The sequence below is a fragment of the Megascapheus bottae genome, chromosome 2 (genome assembly GCF_031878675.1).
Source record: "Megascapheus bottae isolate mThoBot1 chromosome 2, mThoBot2.hap1, whole genome shotgun sequence".
NCBI classification, from domain to species: domain Eukaryota; kingdom Metazoa; phylum Chordata; class Mammalia; order Rodentia; family Geomyidae; genus Megascapheus; species Megascapheus bottae.
In genome coordinates, this window is record NC_143510.1 from 25,474,240 (window position 1) to 25,499,132 (window position 24,893).

Consider the following 24,893-nt stretch of genomic DNA (forward strand, 5'->3'; position numbering starts at 1 on the left):
CTTCTAGCTTTTCAGACGTCTCTAGCTTATATAAACTTGATTTTGGAATTTCCTGAACACCGAAAGAAAATTAATAGTACATAGCTTAAATGTTATTGGCTAGACTTCTGTCGTTGTAGCCAATGCTGTCTTGTTCTTGTGTACAGGCAGATTTGCTTCTGCAGACTTCTGAACAAAGGAAGTCTTCGCATCCTGAGAGGTATAACTCTTCTCTGCCAGGTTATTTTCAGTATGTGTGGCAGCTCAAGCAATTACAGATTCGCCTGGAGCCATATCACAGTTGAGATGTTAGAGTAGAGCCCTTCTATGTAGAGACAATTCAGCAGAATCCCTCTACCAAATGTGCTATTATTTGCTACCCTTCTTCCCCATTCATATGCTCTCTCCCTAAAGACCCCAGGAAGCCAAGAAATTAACTCTACATTGCATCAAGTACTTAAAAAAGCAAAAACAAAACAAAAAGTGAGCCAGGCACCAGTGGCTCATGCCTGTAATCTTAGCTACTCAGGAGTCTGAGAAAAGTGTGTGAGGCTCTAATCTCCTATAAACTACTTAGAAAAGGCCAAAGTGGCACTGTGGCTCAAGTGGTAGAGTGCTAGCTGTGAGGTGAAGCGGCTCAGGGACAGTGCCCATGCCCTAAATCCAAGCCCCAGAACACTCTCTCTCTCTCTCTCTCTCTCTCTCTCTCTCTCTCTCTCTCTCTCTCTCTCTCCCTCCCTCCCTCCCTCCCTCCCTCCTCCCTCCTTCCCTCTGTCTCTCTCTCTCTCTCTCTCCCTCCCTCCCTCCCTCCCTCCTTCCCTCTGTCTGTCTGTCTGTCTGTCTGTCTGTCTCTCTCTCTCTCTCTCTCTCTCTCTCTCTCTCTCTCTCTCTCTCTCTCTCTCTCTCTCTCTCACACACACACACACACACACACACACACACAGAAATGAAATGAAAAGAAAAACACATACAGTGAACTTCAAGAACAAGGAGACAGAATTCTTAGGCTCCTTCTACCTGTTCTCATCAGTGAGATATACTGTTATACTGTTCATCTCTAGCGTAGGTTAAAAAAACCAAAATGTACACAGATGACAGTTAGTGCTTGAACAATCTAATTAGGAATATCTTTAACTTAAAACAAGGCCCTTTATCAGTCTAGGGCAGTGATGCTTAGTAGAATTTGCTGTGATTATGGAAATATTCTATAATCTGAACTAATCAGTAGCCACTGGCCACGTGGTTCTCAGGCACTTGAAAAGTAGCTAAGGCAAATGGAGCGGTTTTCTTAATTGCATTGAACAAATTTAACCAGCATATGTGGCTAGTGGGTCAGTGCATATTTAGGTCAATGTACTGAAGTCACTTCTTCCACCAGTGGGTAAACTGGTCCCTTTCACTGTCTCTCATCTTTAAGATAATGTCTTTCTGGTCTTTCATTAGAAAGTTCTCTTTGTAATTATGCCATTTTCTAGAAGAGTGAGTCTACTTTAAAGTAGAAACTGCTTCACTGTTGCACAATTAGGCTAGCTTGGAGGAAGCACAACTTTCTGTTTTCAAATAGACCAATGGTAGCAGCTGTTGTTTCCATGAAAAAACAATCATCTCCAATAGTAAAATGCCCTGATTTGGATCAGCAAATTCAGACCCTGAGCTGTTTGAGAACCCTGTGATTCTGAGTTCACAGTACACCAATAGCATTTTTCTCTAATTACACAGGCATTCTGTTCTTGAGCACTATAGTAATAAATGGATCTTTTCCAAGGACAGTGGATGTGTTTGTATTTTATAACTCATTCAAATAAGTCTGAGGAAACACCTTTGTTGGAGACTAGACCCTTCTCACCCAGCTTGTGTCCTTATCTTAACTGAGTCTCTATTATCTCTTTCTAAAAGGTGCAGAACGTGTAATTACCTTGAAAATGGAAATTCCTGGATCAATGCCTCCTCTCATTCAGGAAATGCTGGAGAATTCTGAAGGACATGAACCCTTGACCCCAAATTCCAGTGGGAACACAGCAGAGCACAGTCCCAGCATCTCACCCAGCTCAGTGGAAACCAGCGGAGTGAGTCAGTCACCACTGGTGCAATAAGACATTTCCCAGCTACTCCAAACATTCCTAGTACCTTCACTTCCGGGATTGAAAATGCAAGAAAAACCATTTTTACTGCTGCTTAGTTTTTGGACCGAAAATATACTAAAACCCCAAGGAGGACCAAGACGTTTTCATATGTATCCATATATATAGATATATATATATACATATATATATATACTCCTCACTGTGTAACTTACCTACAAATACCAACTTTTCAAATTCTAAAACAGCCATTTCATGCGACCAGAAACTAGTTAAAGGCTTCTATTTTCCTCTTTGAACAGTCAAGATTGCATGGCAAAGACCCAGTTGAAATGATTTACCCCTGGTTAAGTTTCTGAAGACTTTGTACATACAGAAGTACGGCTCTGTTCTTTCTATACTGTATGTTTGGTGCTTTCCTTTTGTCTTGCATACTCAATAACCAAGTTACCAAGGTTATGAAATAGACTACTGTACACATCCACCTAAGAAAGGTCCAAAAAGATAACAGTCTTGCTTTTGTGGAATAATCAAGACATCAAGGTAAGGAAACAGGACTATTGTACAGTATGACCAGATAGGACTAAAGATATTCTAATTTAGTTAGTATGGAAGCTTGTCCTCGCTTTTTGATGCTCTCAGTTGCATTTTTTATTTCATGTTGCCCAGTAAAAGTAGACACATTCACCACACTAGCAGAAGGGAATTCTGTATCAGTGTAACTGCCAGCTCAGTTCATCCAATGTCATTGGTTCAATTGTCAATGTCACTTTAAATTAAAAGTGGTTTATTACTTAATGACTTAACTACACGATAATTAAAAAAAAGATACTACATTTTTACAGTAATGATAGCCTCCAAGGCAAAAACACTTTTCAGTGTTAATATGTTTGTTTACCTGTTCACAAGCCATTAGGGAAATTTCATGGGATAATTAGCAGACTGTTTTACCACCCAGACCTTGTAACTCTAGTGTCCTGCCTAATTCAGGCCTGTTATCGGCATTCTTTTTCTTTTTCTTTCTTTTCCCCCCAGTCTTCTTGATGCCAAGGAGCTAACGTTAACTCCCAAAGGCATGGCACAGACTCTGCCTTCTTCAATCTTGTTCAATCACTATAAAGCAGAGTGAAAGCTGTGGTAGAGTGGTTAACAGAAACAAGTGTCTGGTTCTTAGTTCTCATTTAAGCACTAGTGAATTTTTTTTATATATATATTAGCAAGTCTGTGATGTACTTTCACTGGCTCTGTTTGTACATTGAGATTGTTTAACAATGCTTTCTATGTTCATATACTGTTTACCTTTTTCCATGGAGTCTCCTGGCAAAGAATAAAATATATTTATTTTAAAGATGTGTGGAAGCTTCTATTTTTTTAATCTTCAGTAAAGAGACAGAGAACACAGTTCCATTTTTAATGTTTAAATTTCATTTCAAAAGGCAGTTTTGTAATCTGCAACCATGACAATTAAAATCTGTGCTAGTGCACGGCAGTCTATAACAATTCTACAAGCCAATCAGACATTACATGACATTTCAATGAGTAAAAAAGAGCATAAAACTGCATGTGTAAGAACAAAATGTTAAAAGGCCTACCACAATAATAAAAAAACCATCAATTACATCATCACATTAAAATAAGCCAGATGTACAAAAGTCGGAGACAGAAAAGACGAAAGGACAACACAAGGTATTTGTTGAAAAATGTTTGTGCCCTTGGGCACTTAATTAAACATTGCAAAATCAACATCTTCTTCTTCATCAGACTCTGCAAAATACTTTACTTCTTTCCTAGCCCGACCGGTCCGTGGCAGAGAAGGTGGTTCAGAAGTAAAGTCTGAAGGGAAGATATCTACATCTGAATCCTGATCAAAAGATGTTTTCTTCAGTTTCTAAACATTAGAAAACAGAGATAAAGTCCCAAAGTTAAGGAGACTTCCAGTGTTAAGAAGTGCTATTCACATACGTCACTTACACTTAATAAGTATTATAAATAATTATGCTTTTAAAATCAGAATTATAATGGTAATCTAAGTATTAAACTAATTTCAGAAGGAAAAAGGTTAAATAGAATAATTTGTCACTTTAGTGGTCTCATGTTTACCAGGTTGTAGCCTCAAAACTCACACCACCCTTGTTACGCAGCAAGTATGCACAGTGCCTAGATTAATACAAGTTTAAGTTGTCCAACATACCTAGCAGAAATTCAGAGGAATAAAGCAAGACCTGCACAGTGTGAGTTCACACTATTGTAAGTTGTCTATGAAAAATGCAAACCAGAATCATCAGTGATGGCAGGAGAGAGAACATGAGACTGAATAAAAGAAGTCAAGTGCAAACTAGCATAAAGCTAGAATCACCTATGTTTGTATGTTAAGTAAATGGGAAGAAAAAAATGGGAATAGAGCATAAATATTTGCCAAAATGATGGTATATCTGGAGAAGAGCCAGATTAATTAGGAATCTGCCTCTAGTAAAAGTCAATTTAAAAAATCAAGTTAATCCAAGTTTATGAAAAAGATATAGCATAATTTCAAGTAGTACAAATTACTACACCTCAGTGGACAAAGTAGAATATATTAGGTTAACTCAGAACATAAAGTCTGTTAGAACTAAACCCAATTATACAAATTTATACTAGGTAATTCTTTAACCAAACATAAGCTTCCAAATAATGAGATATTTGAAGTTTAAAACTGTTACAACCCCTTCAGTTACAGATGATGAGAATAGAACAATCACTAAGAAAATGCTGTTGACTACCTTGCTTGCTGGTTTCGATGTTTTCCTGCCAGGGTTATAATCACCTTCATTTTCAGAGCCAGATGCTTTCCTTTTCTTTGCCCCTCGTCCTTTACCTTAAAATGATACAAAAGCTGTTTTCTTCCCAACAACAAATGCAATACAAGAAGATAAATGCCGAACATTACAGTTCCTCTGAAATGCCTACTCAACTCGGTACTGAAAGACCCATCTGCCACGCCGGATGGCATACATGAAGAATTTCCCTAACTCATTTAAACTAGTAGGAAGATCATGCAGGCAAATTTTCACAAATGAACTCCTGATACAATATTGGCATTTTATATATGTGGTCCTTGGGGCAGAGAAGGAAATCTCTTTCAAGGGTGCTTTTTTATATTGTAATTAATAGAGGGGTTACAGTTATATTTGCCAGATAGAAAGAGCATTACTTCATACATATTGATACCCCTTCTCATGTTTTTGTCCCCATTTCCCTCCCCTCACTCACTCCTCTCATTGTTTTTAACACTGAACTATTATAAGGCTTTAAATACTTCCAATTTTATATATCGCAGAGTCATGGCCTTGACTCTCCCAGTGTGAATCATAAAATAACCTTACCAATTCACATTGCTTGTCAAAGCTATACTTACTATATACAGCTTTTTTTTTTAATCTAAGTCCTTACTCTTACCATTAGAAGGGGAAAGAAAAGGTTACTCTCTAGTTGGCTAGACATTTTCAATCTCTCAGTAACATCAAACAATAACAACAAAACTAAATTTCAATTCTAGATCTTAAAAAAATCCTGAAGGCTTATGATCTAAACTGCATCAGTAAGAATGATCTTGACATGTCAATGTTAGTTAAATAAAGCAATGAAATAGTATTTATAAATGTATAAAGGCTTCAAACCCGTATACTTTAAGTATTGAGCTCTCCAGTCTCTATGGGTCTTTTGTACCCTCCCATTCCGATTCCCTCTGGGACTTATTCCAGCCACCCCTTTAAGAAGTAAAATAAACACGAATAAAATTATTCTTCAGTTATATAAAAGGCTTAGTAGCTACTCTCAAAGTGTTAGCATGTTTTATGTATGTATTTTTAATGTACCTTTACAGATTCTGTAGACAAAGGGGATGGGGTGCTAGGAAGAACTGGTGCTAATTCCTATGTGGACCCAATTATAGCTATTTCATTTCTCAGACAAGGAAAATGTTCTAGCCTGGGAGTTCTACATCTCTCTAGCTTCGCCCCAGTGAGTGCCATAGTTCAGTTATTGGTATGGTATCCTATGATGACCTAATCTGCCTTTTTAATAACAACTTGCAATGTGTTTGTCACGGGGGTCTTTTAAGCCCTCCTTGAGTATTCTTACATTAGTTTCAGTGTTTGATTGGGAAAACAAAGTGACTTAGACTGAATTACTGCATTTCCTGTACTCCAACCCCAAAAATTCTTAATATATCAGTTATTGCAAAGTAACACAATTTGAAATAAAATAGTGACTCAGTTTCTCTAAATTCAGTGAAGTAGAAAAAACTAAATCTTTACAACATGACTTACAGAGAATTCTTACCTTTTGGTGCTGTAGTCTTCTTTGGAATGCCAAATTCTGAATCTGAGTCAGAGTTTATAGTCTCTACTACTTTCTTCTGTTTAGGGGCTCTCTTGGGCTTAGGGGTTGCATCTGAAGATGGTTTTCCTATTAAGTAAATATTCATACAATAGATTACTTACCAATAAACAAAATGAAATAAATTCTGTACAAGTGAGATTTCATATTGCTGTAAGAGATAGAATAGCCCTAAATAATGTAATTTCCTCTGCTTGCTACCAAATGACTTCTCATAGATGACAAATGCTCTTACCTAATGGTGCATAATTTGCTTTTAGGTAATTCAATTGTGATTTTAAACAAGGGAAATTAAAAGAAATTAAAAAGTAACTTTTAAATATAGTATAGCCATGGCAAAAATGTAACATCATTGACATATTAATTATAACTCAAGTACAGCAATATTCTAAGTTGCAGATTTTTTTAAATGTTTTAGTGAAAAAATGTGGGATTTTTATGGGCACCTCAAATACAATGAATAAAACCCAAGACAGTTCCATGCAATAATTGAAATCTAAACATGGCATTTTTATGTAAAATATGAAAATCCTAGATAAGACAATAAAAGGCCTTCACTTTGTTGCATTTTGTTTTTAAAACGGACCTTATTGTTCAGCTTCATTTGCACATAGCATTAGTTTTTCTTATGTAAGTAAAACGAGGGAAAAAATGTATTGAGTGGATTGAATGAACTCTAGACTTTTCTATTAAAAATTAAAAACCAGTGTGGATTCTATGGAATATATATTCACACACTCTCAAGCTGACAAACTAGAGATTAGATCCAAGCACAGTCAGGTTCATTTCAGCAGCATTCACCACACCCAAGGTACTGAATCAGCTCATATGCTCCTTAGTGGACAAAGGGATCAAAAATATGTGGTGTATATATACACAATGGAATTCTGGTCATCCATTAGGAAGAACAATATTGTATCATGGGTAAAGAAATGGAAAGATTCAGAAAAATTACGTTAGGTAAATTAGATCCAGATAGACAGAGATTGAATGTTTTCCCTCATATGTGGAAGCAAGAATTAGCTTATAAATTTGTGAGTAAATATACAAGGTGATATGCAAGTGTATATAAATGTATTAACTGAAATATGGTAGATTCAATGGAGAATTCAATTAGTGATATTCCTTAGAAAGGCAAAAACAAAGTTCAACAAAACACCAAGAAATGGGTAACTGAAAGGGGTGGGTAAGGTCAAGCGAATAAGGGTAGACAAATGAAGAAAAAGGAGACTGTAGTAAAGAATTCAATGTACATACTAGAAAATTAAGAAAAGGAAAGAGGTAGGTTGGGAGGGAAGGGTGAGAATGTTGAAAGGAGTGACATTAATCAAGAAGCATTGTATTCATAAACTGCTTTCTTAAAGACAACTTCTTTCTAATGGCAATGTTTTTGTACAACTGCTTGAAGACAATTTTTTAAATAGAACTATTGGAGGGAGGGAGGGAGGGAGGGAGGGAGGGAGAGAGGGAGAGAGGAAGAGAGATAGGAAGGGAGGGAGGAAAAGAAGGAAGGAAGAGAGCTTAAAGTAAAATTATAGGGTATGTGTAACTGTGGATTCCCCAGATGTAGAACTGCCTTATCCTAAGATAAGAATTGAAGAGCAAATATTTATTTAGGGGGTGATAGAATGAAATGTAAAAGTGAGATACAGATATAATCTGAGCTATTTGGGGGACAGTGTTAGGTAGTTCCTGGGGAATCCTTTCACATGATTAGAAAATAAGTGCAATTGTACTGATGCTTTGCATTACTTTTTTTTTTTTTGCCAGTCCTGGGCTTGATCTCAGGGCCTGAACACTGTCCTTGGACTTTCTCAAGGCTAGAACTCTACCACTTGAGCCTCAGCATCACTTCTGGCTTTTTCTATATATGTGGTACCAACGAATCAAACCCGGGTCTTCATGCATGCTAAGCAAACACTTTAACCACCAGGCCAAACTCCCGGCCCGCTTTGCATTACTTTTATAAAATTCTGGTGTAAACAGTTTCAAAAGACACTGTTTCCTTTTATGTCAATTATTATGTTTTATACAATGCTTAGCAAAAGCAAATACATACCTTTTTTAGCAGCTACTGTTTTACTTGGAACTTTATCTGCTTGCTTCAAACCAAATGATGGTGAAAAAACGGAAGTAGTATCTTCTTCATTGCTGTCAAATTTAGCTGAATCTAAAAGTGTCAAAACTTTTTTAGTAAAAAAATTCTATGAAAGACTTTTGAGTAAACTGATTTCTTTGTTGACTTCTCTTTAGCTATATAATCGATCTTGTAAATTTGTTTTGACCATATAAGCTATAAAACATTAAAAAGGTAAAAATTTAAAGTATATTAATGTGCTACCTCAAGAATGCAGCTTCTCAAAAGACTAAACATAGACCTCCCCTATGACCCAACAATTCCACTACTTGGCATTTACCCAATTATCCAGAAACAAGGACATACTAAATCCACCAGCACAACAATGTTCATTGCAGCACTATTTACCATAGCAAAGATATGGAACCAACCTAGATGTCCCTCAGTTGATGAGTGGATCAACAAGATGTGGTATTTGTACACAATGGAATTCTATGCTGCTGTCAGAAAGAATGACATTGCCCCATTTGTTAGGAAATGGAAAGACAGAAAAAATCATGTTAAGTGAGGTAAGCCAGACTCAAAGGAACTTAGGCTCAATGGTTTCCCTCATTTGTCATAATCAGTAGAAACCTTGGGCTCTCCTAGCAGAGATTTGCAATCAAGCAAAACCTTGATACAAAAGGCCATATAGTAGGACGCTAAATGAAAGGATCTCTAGGATATAGAAACATAAGCCATATAATGAATGATTGTTGTCCTTAAGGTACTATGTTATCTCTCATCTCTTTTGCTGTCCTTTGGCTATCTCTATTGTCACAGTATCTCACTTTGTTGCCTGATATATCGGATATATTTGTATTTGGTTATTTGAAATTGGATAGGGAAGGGAGGAAAACAAGATGAGGTGTGGGGGTAGGGGGAGGGAAATGGGGACCAAGACATGTGAAAAGGTATCAATGTATGAGAATTAATGCACCATCTATCTGGCAAATATCATGTAACCCTTCTATTAATTACAATAAAAAATATATGAAAAAAAGAATGTTAGCTCTGCTGTAAAGCAACACAGAAATACATAGAGTAATGAAAATTAACAGTATTAAGTGCCAATCATTTAAAACACATAGGAAACTAAGATCTGAGGATCGTGGTTTGAAGCCAGCTTTGGCAGGAAAGTCCATGGGAATCTTATTTCCAGTAAGTCAGAAAAAGCCATAAAGTAGAGATATGGCTTGAGCAAAAAAGCTCATGGACAAAAAAACCCTAGGCCCTGAGTTCAAACCCCAGGACCAGCATTAAAAAACAAACAAACCAACCAACAAGTGGGTGCTCTAGACACAAAATGATTACATCTACTTATCTACCTAAATGTTTCCATAATGCCTATTCTCACCAATCTGTTGGGAAATCACCTTTTTAAGGAAAAAAAATCACCATAAAATTTTTGAGAAAATGTAAAATGTCTCCTATACTCATAAAAATTCTAAAATGATGTTCTAACCTAATGACTTATCCACTTTTCTCTCTACACAAAAAGAACAATAATGTATTAACCAGTGTGTGGGGGGGGAGAGAAGAACATACCATCTTCTGACTTCTGAGAGTATGAAGGGAACGAGAAGAGATTCCCAAAATCTTGACCTTTTTTGTCATGTGAAGACTTTCTATTAGAAAGAAACACCACAAAGAGAAAATAATGTAAACAATCCTGATAAGCTGTAGGTAATATGTAGCATGTACTATAGAATTATGATCAGAGAAAACCTTAGTTCTTTCATTTTTTTTGGTTGAAGACAAGAAAAAAAAACACATTTTTTTTTCATAAATACACAGAGACACTAGATAAAAACAATGCTTTAACACTTTAACATATATTAAGAATAGAAATGGGGCAATGGTCTGGTTATTAAAAATACCACTAAATTAAATTCAATGGTTGACAGAAATTATCAGTCCCAAATTTAACAACAGAAAATAATTAATAAAAATTAGCTGTTGGCTCATGCCTGTCATCCTAGGTACTCAGGAGGCTGTGATCCGAGGATCATGGTTCAAAGTCAGCCAGGCACTAAAGTCCATGAGACTCTTATTTCCAATTAACTACCAAAAAACTAGAAGTAGTGCTGTGGCTCAAGTGGTAGAGCGGTAGCCTTGAGCTGAAGAACTCAGGGACAGTGCGCAGACCCAGAGATCAAGCCTCACAATCCAACCTCCCCAACCCCCACCAAAAAAAAAAATCAACAAGATAAAATCTCCTTCATGATAGACAATAATTCTATTTCTAAGCCATATAACAATGAAAGTTAAACATTTACTACAAAGCCCTTTATAAAGATATTTGCCAGTCTTCCTCCAAACTATAGCAGTATTGACCTTACCTAGAATGCTAACAATATCTTAGAGCTCACTATAAGCTCTTTGTTAAACATTTAGACAATGAAGTATATCATATTAATGAATAAGTCACTTCATTACTTACTCTGGAGTAGCTTTTGATTTGCCTGGAGAAAATGTATATTCATCTTTATCTAAGCCATCTGATGGAACAAATTCATCTTCCCCATCATTCATTATGGGAGATGCTTTTACTTTCAGTTCTTCTAAATCATTATTATCATCATCATCATCAGCATCATCATCTTCTTCTTCTGAGAAATCAAATGTGTACTTAGGTCGTTCAGCTAGAAGAGAAATAAAAGTGACTGTTAGCTGGGCACTAGTGGCTTTATGCCTATAATCCTAGCTGCTCATGAGGCTGAGATCTGAGAATCATGGTCCAATGCCAGCCTGGGCAAGAAGGTCCATGAGACTCTTATCTCCAATTAAGTACCAAAGTGCCAGAAGTAGAACTGTGGCTCAACTGTACAGCATTAGCTTTGAGCAAAATAGTTCAGAGACAGAGCCCAGGCCCTGAGTTCAAGCCCTGGAACTGGCACAAAATCAAACAATGAAAAACTGGATGTTAGCTAGCACAGTAGTCTATCCCTGCAGTTCCACCTACTGAAGATGCTGAAAACAGACCCATGATGCCAAAGTCAGCCTGAGCAACACAGGGAGATCACTCAAAAACAAGACAGGAATGTTAAGCTCAAATCTTAGACTTACCCACATGAAGTATTTTAAAACACAAAGATAAAAAGGGAACTGTTTAGAAAATGAAAAACTCAGGGAAGGCTAAGGGGCTCACAAACGTAATCACAGCTACTTGGGAGACAATCAGGTGGATTGTAGTTCAAGGACAACCTAAGCAAAAAGTTAGTAAGACCTCAGCATCAACCAGTAAGTCAAGATTTGGTGGCACATGCCAGCAGGAAGTTGTAGGTAGTAAAATCGAAGTCTGAGTCTGGCCTGGGGCAAAGATATGAAGCCCTACCTAAAAAATAACTAAAGTGAAAAGAGCAAAGGGCATTGCTCAAGCAGTACGGTGCCTGATTAATAAGGGCAAGGCTCTGAGTTCAAACCCCAGTACCATCAAGCTAAATAACAATAAACAACATCTACTTTACAGTTGCCAGGAGGCTAGAGTAAATGTTGTGTTTGTTAAGAGAACAAAACCTAATGGGAGTGATTGATTATATAATTCAAAAACATTGACAAAAGCAGTCAATGTAGCCTTATCTCACATAGCCACTGTATAAGAGGCTAGCACAAAATTTCTCATTTCCTCAATGGGAAAAAAAATACAAATTTTACAGTTCTTTTAAAAAGTGCTAAACCTGAGAGGAATGGTAGCGCATGACATAATCCTAGCAAACACAGATTGTAAGTTCAAAGCTAGCCTAGACTATATAGACAGCCTGGGCTATATAATGAGATCCAATCTCAAAATACCATTAAAAAGCTTTTATAGGGGCTGGGAGTTTGGCCTAGTGGTAGAGTGCTTGCTTAGCATGCACGAAGACCCGGGTTCGATTCCTCGGTACCACATACATAGCAAAACGCCAGAAGTGGTGCTGAGGCTCCAGTGGTAGAGTGCTAGCCTTGAGAAAGTCCAAGGACAATGCTCAAGCCCTGAGCCCAAGCCCAGGACTGGCAAAAAAAAAAAAAAAAAAAAAAAGCTTTTATATTTTTACAGTTAGCTTTTCTATGAAATAGCACTTCAGATCTATGAAAAAGACAGGAAACATATAACTTCAACACATAAATAAAGTATAATCTATGTCATGCCTAAAAAGATAATTGTTATGGGAGAAAGCATATTTGAATAATACATATAAGTCTCATTGAAATGTCTAGCATATGTCATAGGTAAAATTTTTAAATTTTTTTTTTTTTTTGCCAGTCCTGGGCTTGGGCTCAGGGCCTGAGCACTGTCCTTGGACTTTCTCAAGGCTAGAGCTCTACCACTTGAGCCTCAGCACCATTTCCGGCTTTTTTTCTATGTATGTGGTACCGAGGAATCGAACCCGGGTCTTCATGCATGCTAGGCAAGCACTTTAACCACTAGGCCAAACTCCTGGCCCCAATTTTTAAATTTTTTGATGGGCTGTAATTTTGTATGTTATTCTTCAGATATGATAAAGTATTTAGTTTAATAAACTAAATTTTGTGTGGCTTAAGTTATCCACATTAAAGATCCACCTATATTATAGCTATGTTCATTAGAAAAGAAAATTCAGTCACCTAATTATTAAAGAATCAAGGAATTTAAATCCTGGTATATTAACAAAGATCAGATTTAAGAAATTTTGAGAAGAATCTATAAAACAAAAACCTCACCAGATTCTAATTATTTGAATACTTCAATTTAATAAATATTTAAGAAGGATCAAATCATAGTCTCAACAATGTATAATAGCAAAATAGGATTCTGCAGCCTAATCTTAGCGCTGTTATTAAAAGAGTTATGTATACAGAATTAGACTCTTGAAGATTTTCACTAAATAGGAGTAGAAAAGAAAAACAAAAGCACTTCTAATAGATCCATCACTGCTGGCACATTATGTTCATTTTTTAAAATAAATACCTTAAAGCCATGGAAAGGAGATAACCCAAACTTTAAAATAAATAAAAATAAAATTCAGTAAGCGAACATGATTCAAGGGGCCAGGAGTTTGGCCTAGTGGTAGAGTGCTTGCCTAGCATGCATGAAGACCCAGGTTCAATTCCTTCGTACCACATACATAGAAAAAGCTGGAAGTGGTATGGTAGCTCAAGTGGTAAAGTAATAGCCATGAGAAAGCCCAAGGACAGTGCTCAGGCCCTTGAGTTCAAGCCAGGACTGGCAAAAAACAAAAACAAAAACAATAACAAAACAACCATGACTCAATTTAGAGAAATTTATGCCCAACTTGGTTAGAAAAGATCATTCTGTAATTTTCCATCACTATAACTTCTGAGGTAATTATAACTTAGAATTCTAGAAACATTGACAGTACTAATGATACCAACTTATACTATTAGTATACATAATCTATAATGCACAGTAAAATAAATATAAAATGAATCACAATACCAGCTGCTCTCCTAAGAAGAGAATCTCGTGGAATCACCACAGGTTCTGTTTCTTCTAAGTCACTTTCTGACTTGGACTCATCATCTGACCAAGGATTCCGTTTCTTCACTTTTTTTGCACCAGGTTTACCGGTAGTTGTTGGTGTTTTTCTAACCCTGGTACCTAAAAGCAAAACAACAGTAAAATATGTATAAACAGTTATATAAAAATCACTGGTGAAAAATACAACTGCTATAATGCAAAGTTTGTGACAAAATAACAAGTGTACGTCAACTATTAGAAAAACATCAAAAGACTCTATTAATAACCTATATACAGACACTAAACACATATACGTATATGTTTTATTCCTCACCAGGCTCCTTTTTCTCCCTTTTGGGTTTGGGACCTTTATTTACAGGAGCTGCAGAGGTCAGCGCCTCTTCTCCAATACCTTCTACTGGTGTCCCACTAAATTCTTCATCAAATTCCACTTTTACTGCTGTGGTGTCAGAATCACCCTAAATATTAAAAAAAAAACCCAAACCATGAGTACAAATAAAAATTAACACTCAACGGAGACAAGTCAAGACCAAAGGAACAAAAGGGGCATGGTATCCTTAATATGTGGCTATTAGATCCAAACAGTACAAGAGCGAGGACTTAATATTTGCGTACCTAATGCTATGGACATGGTATTGGAAATATAAACACAACTACATAGACATAAAAATCTATGACTCTATAGACATAATGTTTTATTACACAGATTAATATGTATCTATGACATACACACCCTCAGCCTAATTTTAAATTATGTTCTAAAATCTAAGTGCCAGTGATTGTATAGATTCCCTTCCTGAATACTTGTTTGTTAAATATGTCATTTGAAATATGATGTAAAAATCAATGTTAGTAAATTCTTTAATAAAAAAAAACTAACACTCAAAAGCCGGGTACAGTGACTCATGCTTGTAATCATAGCTACTCAGAAAGAAGGCTAAGATCTGAGGATCTTGGTTCAAAGACAGCTGGGCAATATAAAGCCTACAAAGCCAAGAGACTCCAATTGATCTCTAGAAAACGGGAAGTGGAGCTGTTGCTCAAGGGTAGGTTATTTTGTTTTATTTTGCTCGTTAGCTAGAGATGGAGGCTCTTCAGAATTTTCTGCTTTCCCTAGCTTCAAACCATAACCTTCAGATATTAGCTACCTGAGTAGTTAGGATTACAGATATGATTCACTAATTTGAAATTCATTTTTAGATTAGAAAGTTGATGATAGTTTTTCATCTTAAAAATTGAACTAAAGTCAGGCATAATGGCATATACTTTAGTCTTATGTACTCATAAGAGGATCAGTTGAGTCTAGGAGTTTGTGGCCAGTCTGTGCCACAAAGTAAATGAGATCTTTTTCAGACACAAAAAAGGACAAAAAAAATCTTAAGCTGCTCTTATATATATGTGATGATAGTGCTGTCATTGAACAAGATTTTCTATGACAATCAAAATACATTAGAAAAAAATTAAATACAAGTAAGCATAACATATATAAACATATATTTACATTTATACATACATTAAAAAGTATAGTTTTCCGATGTGCTAAGGAGGAGGAGATGTGACATACCTTCTTCTTCTTCAGTAACTTTTTGCTGGCATCTGCCTTCATAGCAGTAATCTCAGGAACTATTCTCCTCCCATAAGGTGATGGCATTGTCTCTTCCAACTGAAGTTTCTTCACCTTAGGTTTGCCAACTTTACCTTTTATTGCTTTTCCTGACATTCCTGCCAGAATATCTTCTCGTTCTTGTGCCTCTACTTTCTGAAGTATATTATAAACAAAAAGAGATGAAAATAACTCCTTAGAAGAGACCATTGTACTGCAGAAGAAACTGAAGCAAATTTTCCTAACTCATTAGTGAATAACGCTCTCCTTCCAATTGATGCAATCTAAGACTAATTATGATAAAATAATGATAAAGAATTCTAAATCAGTAGGTCTGTGTTATAATTCCTAACTTGCTTCACATTTGTAATACAAGAGGTAACAGTGACTAAATGACTTAATTGGTCCTTTCCATAAGGCCTTTTGATCTGTTATGAAATTTGGACCTGTTATCATTAGAAGCCTCAAAATTCACACACAAAGGCAGTTCTGTTAAGAAATGAGGGATGGGAGGCACAGCTCAAGTAATACTATACCAGCTTCAAGTGAAAAAGCTGAGCAAGATCACAAGGTACTGAGTTTAAGACCCAGTGCTGACAGACACACAAAAAACAAGCATGAAACTATCCTTTCCTATTGCTTTGACCATAATAATGATCCACACATGCAAAGTAACAAAGCATGAAAAATTAAAAACTCTAATACTTTTATGTGAAACTTAATGGGCTCTATGTAGCAATAAGTGAGGACAGAATCATAATTAATATCATAAATTATGTATAAAATTATATTTAAAATAACAGATTTTGAAATGAACAAGAGAAAATGACATTTCATGGAAGATGTTTAAAGAGTTCTTTGTAGTATAATAGATTAACAAGAAGAAAAAAAGCTAAACTTTGAAATCAGACAGACCTAAATCTCACTGTTAGTACTTCCATTAGCTAGTATCCCTAAGAAATAACAGGTAATTTATAGAGCACCTACTATGTAGTTATTACTTAAAAATCCCATGTCTAGGGGCTGGGAGTTTGAACTAGTGGTAGAGTGCTTGCCTAGCATGCACAAAGACCTGGGTTCAATTCCTTGGTACCACATACATAGAAAAAAGCTGGAAGTGGGGCCGGGAGTTTGGCCTAGTGGTTAAAGTGCTTGCCTAGCATGCATGAAGACCCGGGTTCGATTCCTCGGTACCATATATAGAAAAAAGCCGGAAGTGGTGCTGAGGCTCAAGTGGTAGAGCTCTAGCCTTGAAAAAGTCCAAGGACAGTGCTCAGGCCCTGAGCTCAAGCCCAGGACTGGCAAAAAAAAAAAAAAGCTGGAAGTGGTGCTGAGGCTCAAGTGGTAGAGCTCTAGCCTTGAAAAAGTCCAAGGACAGTGCGCAGGCCCTGAGCTCAAGCCCAGGACTGGCCAAAAAAAAAAAAAAAAAAAAAATCCCATGTTTAGCTGGGCACAGTGTCTTATATTTATAATCCTAGTCACTTGAAAAGCAGAGATAAAGAATACAGTTTAAGGTCAGCTCAGGCAAAACGTTAGTGAGACTGCCCAACTGAACAAATAAACCAGGATTCTTATCTTTTTTTTTTTTTTAATTGTTGAGGGGTTACAGTTACATTCGCCAGGTAGCAGATGCATTACTTCTCATACACTGATATCGTTCTCATGGTTTTTGTCTTATCTTTTAATCTTAGCTATAAAGAAAGCATTATAGGCATTAGGCCCAGGCAAAAACTCAAGTCACAAAGTAAAACTACGGAAAAAAGAGGGCTTGAATGATTGAGTTCAAACCTTAATACAGTGTTAAAAAAAAAAAAACAACTCCAGTTTATGAAGGAAATATTGTATTTATGGGGCCCATGTAATAATAAAACATTAATACTGATGCCATTAATTTAATTCTAACACTTTAAATGGAATGATTCAGAAAATGTTTACATTTCTTACCTTTTTTTTAATTGAAATTTTACTTGGAAAAAATAAGATTCTAACATAAAATTACTGAAATAAGTCTAAAGATATTATCAATTTTACTCTTAAATCAAAGTCCTTACATTGATATTCATATTTCTACCTAGGAAAACATTAAACTAAATCAATGAGCTAATTTACAAATCAGTTAAGACATTATAAATAATAAAATTTCAACTAACAGCATTTATATTCATCCACACCAGAAACAGCTTTCCTTTGTAACTTCATAGTCATAGCTAGCTTAATCTTAGCTTATAAATTCAATAACACAGTTATAGGAAATTCTGAGGTAATTCTAAAAGAATTTTCATTGCTATATCACAGATACTATTCTTCCAAATATTTTAATAGAAGTTTAACATACATCCAATTCTTCAACAAATGCTGCTAAATCTTCTTTCCAAAGATCTGAAGGAGATTTTCTTTTAAGATCATTGACCTCTCGCCCCTATAATAAAATGGCAATATAGTTTAACAGTCAATGGTTTTTAAATATATAAAGTAAATCAAAATACTGATTTTTGGAAAAAAATCAAAGATATGGGTAATACTGAAATAGTTTCAAATTATTTAACCCACAAAAGTTCATACTTTTGTATCTCTCTGTTTAATGAGCTCTTCAACTTTTTCTTTAGTAAGAGACCACAGAGACATATTTAAAATATAATTAAAATCAGGGCCTGAAGGAGTTCCTGAGTCAGAGGAACTATCATCATGCTGGTTTTGTGTTTCTTCCTCTTCTGCTGCCTGTAAAAAATAATAAACTTTATATTAAATTTCTGTATAATATCAAATTAATGCTTAAATTTACTGACTATTGAGTTAGGAATTCAACAAAAGCTATACTGTTAATGCTATACCTCCAGGATTGTGGAGTTTTTTAGATTATCTGTAAGGTTACCTATAAACATTTACTAGAGAGATGGTAGATTCATTTAGTCCCTATTTGCCTATGAAACTGATAAAAAGTTAAGTCTCCTCAATAATAAAATGAGAATTTTAAAATTTAAAATAAGAAAACTATTTTAAAATGGAGAAGACATTACATCTTACATCTTAGACTAGAATGTCTTATGGTTGCATGTTGTTATAGATTTTTTTAATAATATTTATTTACTGTATTTGAGTCTATTTTTTGCCAGTCCTGGGCTTGAGCTCAGGGCCTGAGCACTGTCCTTAGACTTTCTCAAGGCTAGAGCTCTACCACTTGAGCCTCAGCACCACTCCGGCTTTTTTGTATGTACGTGGTACCAAGGAATTGAACCCGGGCCTTTGTGCATGCTAGGCAAGCACTCTACCACTAGGCCAAACTCCAGGCCTGTTATAGATTTTTATACTGGTGAATGAGTAGTTTGAAACCCAGAATAAGTCACTTATGGAAACTGAGGTCTATTTGATTCACTAAGAAAATTTTCTACAGAAGAACTACTCATGTGAGGAGTAAAAAAAGAAGTCCACGATATAATTTAAGAGTTGATTAGAGTAAGAAGTGTCAGGGCTTTGTGGAATTTCACAAAATCATCTTATGCTTATATTAAATTTCAAAATACAATGAATTTAAGGAAAATAAGTTTAGGTGGGAATATAATCAAAAATTTAATATTAAAAATAGACATTAAATAAAATTCTATCTAAATTGGCCAACTCTCTGACGTCATTAAAAATTACTAAGTTAGAAACTGGAGATATGGCTCAGTGGTAGAACACCAGCCTTGCAAAAGAATGCCAATCAAGAGAGCACAAGGCCCTGAGTTCAATCTCCAGTGCCAACACTAAATAAAAAAATAATTTTTATAGGGACTAACTTAATCATAGCATTCCATCAAGCTAAAAGTCCAATAGTTGTTAACAAATTTAAAAAATAGCTTTACAATTTCAATTTCTAAATAAAATAATGTATTTATTCAAACTAAGATTTAGGTATAGTTTAAAAATAAAAGGAGAAAACTGAAATTGCAAAGCAAGATGCTCTATCACATAACTAAAACCATAAGTTTAATCAACATTAGCCAAATAAGGAATGATGTGGTTGAATTCATAGATGGCTAATAACTAGATAACTTAGGACAACTAATTATTTTACAGTTTTTAAAGTGCTTCAAGAGACAATGTGTCAGTATGGAGTATTTAGCCTACTGTAAGAAATTAGGGTATACTAAAATCCTGTGTAGACCAATATTGCAAAAGTCATTTGAGCCAGTCTTTGATAATACCTAAGGTGCTGGTAGTGTCCACTCTGAATAAATGTGTATATCATTGTCAGCAAGAATATGACTAAGGAGGGAAATGGTTACCAAGACATATGAAAGGGTATCAATGTATGTGAATTAATGCACCTTCTATCTGGCAAATATCATGTAACCCTTTTACTAATTACAATAAAAAAAATTAAAAAAAAAGAATATGACTAAGAAAAGTGTCACAAGTGAATGCAAATAAAGCTTTCAAGTTTTAATTATAGAATTTCATTATGTGTTAGGAAAACATCTTAATCTTCTAATTAGCTGCTTTATAATTCAAACTTTCTTTCTCAAATCTATATAATAGAATGTTCTTGTAAAAGCAGTTCCTTTGTTACCTGAACCCTCTTCACATGTGTACATGGCCAATATGCTGAAAATATTTTGAGAGTGATAATGCAATTACAGAAACCAAGCTAACCTTTACCCATGAATTCTGCTCCCATGGAAGGATATGATAAAACCCTAGAGTCTATTATCTTAAAACTAAGCATTATATCTTTAGTTTACTAGTTAATATTTTTAAAGATGTGGTTGAAAATGACAATAATACAAAAGGACATGTAGTAAATAAACTACAATGTTCCAGTTGTGATAACTCTATATGCTGCCCATCTTGCCCTGCTCTATTTTCTTCAAATGGTGAGTAAACCTATTATTTATTTTATTATGCAATTGCCCCACTATAGAATTTATTCTAAGTTTACTCACTTTAATATATGGTATTTATTGACCCCAAAATTGAAAAAGATTAAATAATAAGAACAAAAGTAAATTTCCACGCAGTTGTATGAAAACATGATTGAGAACACTTTAATGTAAGGAAGCTTAAATTTTCAATTCAAATTATATCACATAATCAATTATTTCTAAAAGATGGTAACATATTTTTATATACAATCTATATAAATGTCTTAAAGTTTTCTTCCTTTTCTACATTTGTTCTCAATCACCTTTTATACTGCCTTTGAAAAGTTTTCTTTTAGTTATATACAACATCAAGAAACTATCTCTTAAGGATAAATACTTCATCCTCTCAATTAATAGTAGTACTTTGTTTCAAAATGGACATCTTAATGAATAAAATATCAGATGTTTAAAGTTCTCTTAAGCATGGGCAAAATACATATTTGGTGATCAATAAATACTATTCAATAAAACCACTTTGTGCCTCATCTTCCCATCCTTAACCAAAACCAGATCAAGTGAGTGGTGATCAGATGCCATTTTGTGACCATAGACTGAACACTGTGAAATGATTTTGAGTGCTACCAGTCTCATTCCCAGACAGTAGACATGCATTTCACAAAAACTACCACCACAAATGACACCCTTTTAATGGCAGGCTCAGAAGAAAAGGCCAAGGAGACTGAGCTACCTTCTTAAACCTGGAGTCATTTCTCCAGGCCCTGGTTGAGTCACACTGGCCAAGTACTTTGTGGTGAGTGTGCACTGCAAATTCCTGTACTGTATCTGTTCTGTGGATAAACACAAGACTTCAGTCTCCAAACAGCCAACTCAGTAGCTTTACCACTACTAAATTTAAGGTTTAGGGATCTGGGTGTTTTGTTTGTTTTGGAAGTTGCTTTTAAAAGCTTCTCTGAATGTCTTTTTCTGCAAATGATTACCTTTTCTTGTGCTTCTTTCCAGGCTTTCACTGGGTCAGATTCATAACCTCTCTGGACTAACATTTGAATCAAATCTTTCTTTGACCTATTCTCTATGTGAGGGAAAAATAAAATTAGGATCAAGAAAAGAGATTCAATTTGTATTTGTTTATATTCTACTGATATAAAAAATGTCTTCTATTAATAAAGATTTTTTTTTCCATTTTAACTACTGTTCAAATTTTTTAAAGGTTGCATCTTACCTATAGTAATTTTCCCTTGTATCTTCTCTAAAATGAAACGGGCTTGATTGTTAAGCTTTGTAGATTCTGCTCCCAACATTCCTACAAGCCATTCCTTTCGTAAACCATAATAACTTAATCGTAAATCAAAGAATTCTTTCAGAATGTCTTGCACAGTTTCATATTTCTTTAGACATCCCATATGATCAAAGAGTACCTAAGTAAAACACAAGATTTTATAAATTCCATAAATATGTATGACTATTTAATTTATATGACATCTACAGAATTTGAGACAAAAATAAATCTTTTTTAAAAGGTTCTTAAAGCCACTGTAAAACTACTTTAAGAAAAATGTTTTCCCCAAACTAAAAACATTTCTTTTTTCTTTTCTTGTTTGTCATGGGACTTGACCTCAGAGCCTAAGAAATGTCCCTGAGCTTCTTGTGCTCAAGGCTAGCACTCTACCACTTGAAGGCACACAGCCACTTCTGGTTTGTTTTGGCTTTGGTTTTTTAATTGGACACAAGAGTCTCATGGGCTTTCCTGCCTGAGTTGGCTTCTAACTGCAATCCTCAGCTCCCAGTCTCCTGAGTAGCTGGGATTATAGGTGTGAGCTACAGGTGCCTGGCTTATATACTCTACTTTTATGCTTTAAAAAGTTAAGGTTCATCCTCCTTCAAGTACTTGGAGTTTATTTACCACTCCCTTTAATAATGACTTGTTCTATAAATTATTCTATCTTCCCATTGTACCTTTCATTACAAATTATGATGCTTTTACTCAACTGCTATGTACTGGATTTTTTCTTTTTTATAATCTATTTTAAATCTAAAAGTTTGGATGCCATACAAATTAATTCTGAACCTTCCTCTCTAATTATACTATAAACAAAATATACAAGCTTAATGAAACCAATTAATGTTGTGAAGTGTTAAGTAGTCTAATGCTAATAGCAACAGACATAAGGCACATACAAACCCTTAACAATTATTCTTACAAGTCTTAGCAGTACATGTAAAGGTACTATATACTATAAAGGTACTTAGCAGAGATGCGTAAGTGAACAATGGAATGGATGGGTTGTGATAGTAGAGCAAAGGAATGTATCCCTAGATTCGTCTGCAGGGGAAAAAGTATATTCAAGCTTACTATAATTACTCCTTTTATCACGCTTCAATCACAACAACCTAACGTCATGCAAGAAAAACTAAGTTAACAGTATATATAATAAATTACCATGGAATTGCAAGTGAGAGTAGTTTGAAGTTTAAAAACTTTATGTAATCCAGCAGCTTCTGCTTGTGCTAGTTTCTCTTCTGTCATTTTCACCACAAATTTCACAGTTGTATCAGTATGATATTCTTTATAATCAGAAATTAATGCTGGTGTTTTATCTGTTCCATTCAGCATAGGTTCTAAAACCTGTTCCTTATATACCTGTAAAAAAATTGAAAATAAGCAATTCTTTATTGTAATGCACTATCTTGTTCTCAAAAGTCACACCAACTTTTAAAACTTCTCAGATAGGACTGAGGGGTGAAGAGGAAGTCACCAACTCTATTGCCTCCTGTCAATCACTAAAAGATATAATTGGGAATATTCTCAGTGGTCTGAAAAGACTGTAAAAGAAGATAATGGTTCTAATCTACTTATAAAGAGGATTATATCAACTGGAGCTGAAAGAGGGCAAGCACATACATTTAGATTTATAAAAGCTTATGCTAACTTACATGAATTTGTTGACTATATATATAAGGATTTAAACACCATTTATTACTACACGTATCTTATTCTAGTCATTTTAAGTGATGTACAAAAACAGTCTCTAAAAAAATGCCCACCAAAGTCATGCCATATTATATAAAAAATACTTTTACTATTACTTGAAAATTCAAAGCACAAATTCAACTGAATGGATAAAATTTATATACAGGAAGTTAACATTATACAAATTTAAAGCAAATAATCAGATTATTCTTAGCAGCAAGAATTGTTAATTTAATACCTGTCTTACAGGTAGTTTGTATATTTATACTAACCTGTGTCCAGGTTCTAACTGGAAGTTCTGTAATTTCTACTGTGTTTCTATCCACCACAAAGATTTCACCACTAACTGCATACTGGTTTTGACCAAGTTCCTGGATTGTGCCTTTAAAGTTTTTGTAGTTGGGAAGCTGCAGAAAAAATGGAAATAACATAGGGCCTCTGATTAGCTCTGGAGTGCCAGTACCACATTTAAATGAGTTAGTTTATGGTCTAAATTTACATCAGACTAATGTGACTGAAATAGAACTGTTCATTTTCAACTGTCCATCTCAAAATTACCACTCAATATTGAATCTTTGCTTCTTTAATATGAGTCTCATTCAACCTCAAATTTTAGCAACATCTTTCATAGTCCTTTTAGAATAATACTCTTCTCAGACTACTGTCTCCATAATTCCTTTTCCTTTAAATTAATATCTTTTAACTTCAAACTACTCGGATCTAAGCCCAATCAAACTTTCCAATTTCCATCCAGTAGTGTGCCCTGCAGAACCACTACTCTTTCCCCAAATTACATTGAAATATTTTATTTTTTGTTATTGTAATTTTTTATTGTAGTTAATAAAAGGGTTACATGATATTTGCCAGATAGAAGGTGCATTAATTCACATACATTGAGACCCTTTTATACGTTTGAAATATTTTAAATATTTCTTTTGTGTGGTTTAGATATGGTTTGAGTGTCCCAAGGCTTCATGTATGGAAATCTAATCACCATTGTTGAGGTATAGAGTCTAATCTATGCTGGCTAAATAAAGATGGATCCTTTGGGGATGACTACTATTAAACAAGTTTATTAGAGTGAAGCTCCATGATTGAATCTTGTGTAAGAAGAGTAAAAGAAGAACAGGAAGATAGAAATATATGCAACTACCATTGTCTTGCAATGTGATGCCCTGCACTGCTTAAAGACTCTGCTAACAAGAAGAGAATGATTTGATGTGCCCTCTAGATCTTGAACCACTAGCACCATGAAATAGAATAAATACTTTAAAAGAAGTCTGCTTCGGGTTTTTATTACCAACAACAAAAAATGGACTAAGAAACTATTTTATGTGACAAATACATTCATTCATAAAAACCTTTTTTAGCCCTCTTCTAAAATTATCACTAAAAATATATTACAGGACATTTCTTCTGGCATACTGAGCATCTTTCATCTCTGTA

The 24,893-nt window shown here is 34.9% G+C and overlaps 2 protein-coding genes across 5 annotated transcripts in view; one reads left to right on the forward strand and one right to left on the reverse strand.

Moving 5' to 3' along the window:
• Rarb (retinoic acid receptor beta) overlaps positions 1 to 3,376 on the forward strand; it is a 177,751-nt gene extending 174,375 nt beyond the window's left edge. For all 3 annotated transcript variants that reach the window (XM_090322355.1, XM_090322346.1, XM_090322365.1), the window contains exon 8: positions 1,876 to 3,376. In XM_090322355.1, coding sequence (XP_090178481.1) covers positions 1,876 to 2,072 — 197 coding nt within the window. In that variant the 3' untranslated portion in view covers positions 2,073 to 3,376. The remainder of the gene's footprint in view (positions 1 to 1,875) is intronic.
• An 81-nt stretch (positions 3,377 to 3,457) lies between these two features.
• Positions 3,458 to 24,893, reverse strand: part of Top2b (DNA topoisomerase II beta) — a 61,787-nt gene continuing 40,351 nt past the window's right edge. For both annotated transcript variants that reach the window (XM_090322332.1, XM_090322323.1), the window contains exons 22-36: positions 23,720 to 23,854; positions 22,917 to 23,117; positions 21,699 to 21,894; positions 21,457 to 21,548; positions 18,180 to 18,335; positions 17,953 to 18,036; positions 15,579 to 15,773; positions 14,328 to 14,472; positions 13,973 to 14,134; positions 10,997 to 11,198; positions 10,102 to 10,181; positions 8,497 to 8,607; positions 6,381 to 6,506; positions 4,820 to 4,914; positions 3,458 to 3,948 (exon numbers count right to left, since the gene is read on the reverse strand). In XM_090322332.1, the coding sequence (XP_090178458.1) occupies positions 3,781 to 3,948; positions 4,820 to 4,914; positions 6,381 to 6,506; positions 8,497 to 8,607; positions 10,102 to 10,181; positions 10,997 to 11,198; positions 13,973 to 14,134; positions 14,328 to 14,472; positions 15,579 to 15,773; positions 17,953 to 18,036; positions 18,180 to 18,335; positions 21,457 to 21,548; positions 21,699 to 21,894; positions 22,917 to 23,117; positions 23,720 to 23,854 (2,148 nt within the window). In that variant the 3' untranslated portion in view covers positions 3,458 to 3,780. The remainder of the gene's footprint in view (positions 3,949 to 4,819; positions 4,915 to 6,380; positions 6,507 to 8,496; positions 8,608 to 10,101; positions 10,182 to 10,996; positions 11,199 to 13,972; positions 14,135 to 14,327; positions 14,473 to 15,578; positions 15,774 to 17,952; positions 18,037 to 18,179; positions 18,336 to 21,456; positions 21,549 to 21,698; positions 21,895 to 22,916; positions 23,118 to 23,719; positions 23,855 to 24,893) is intronic.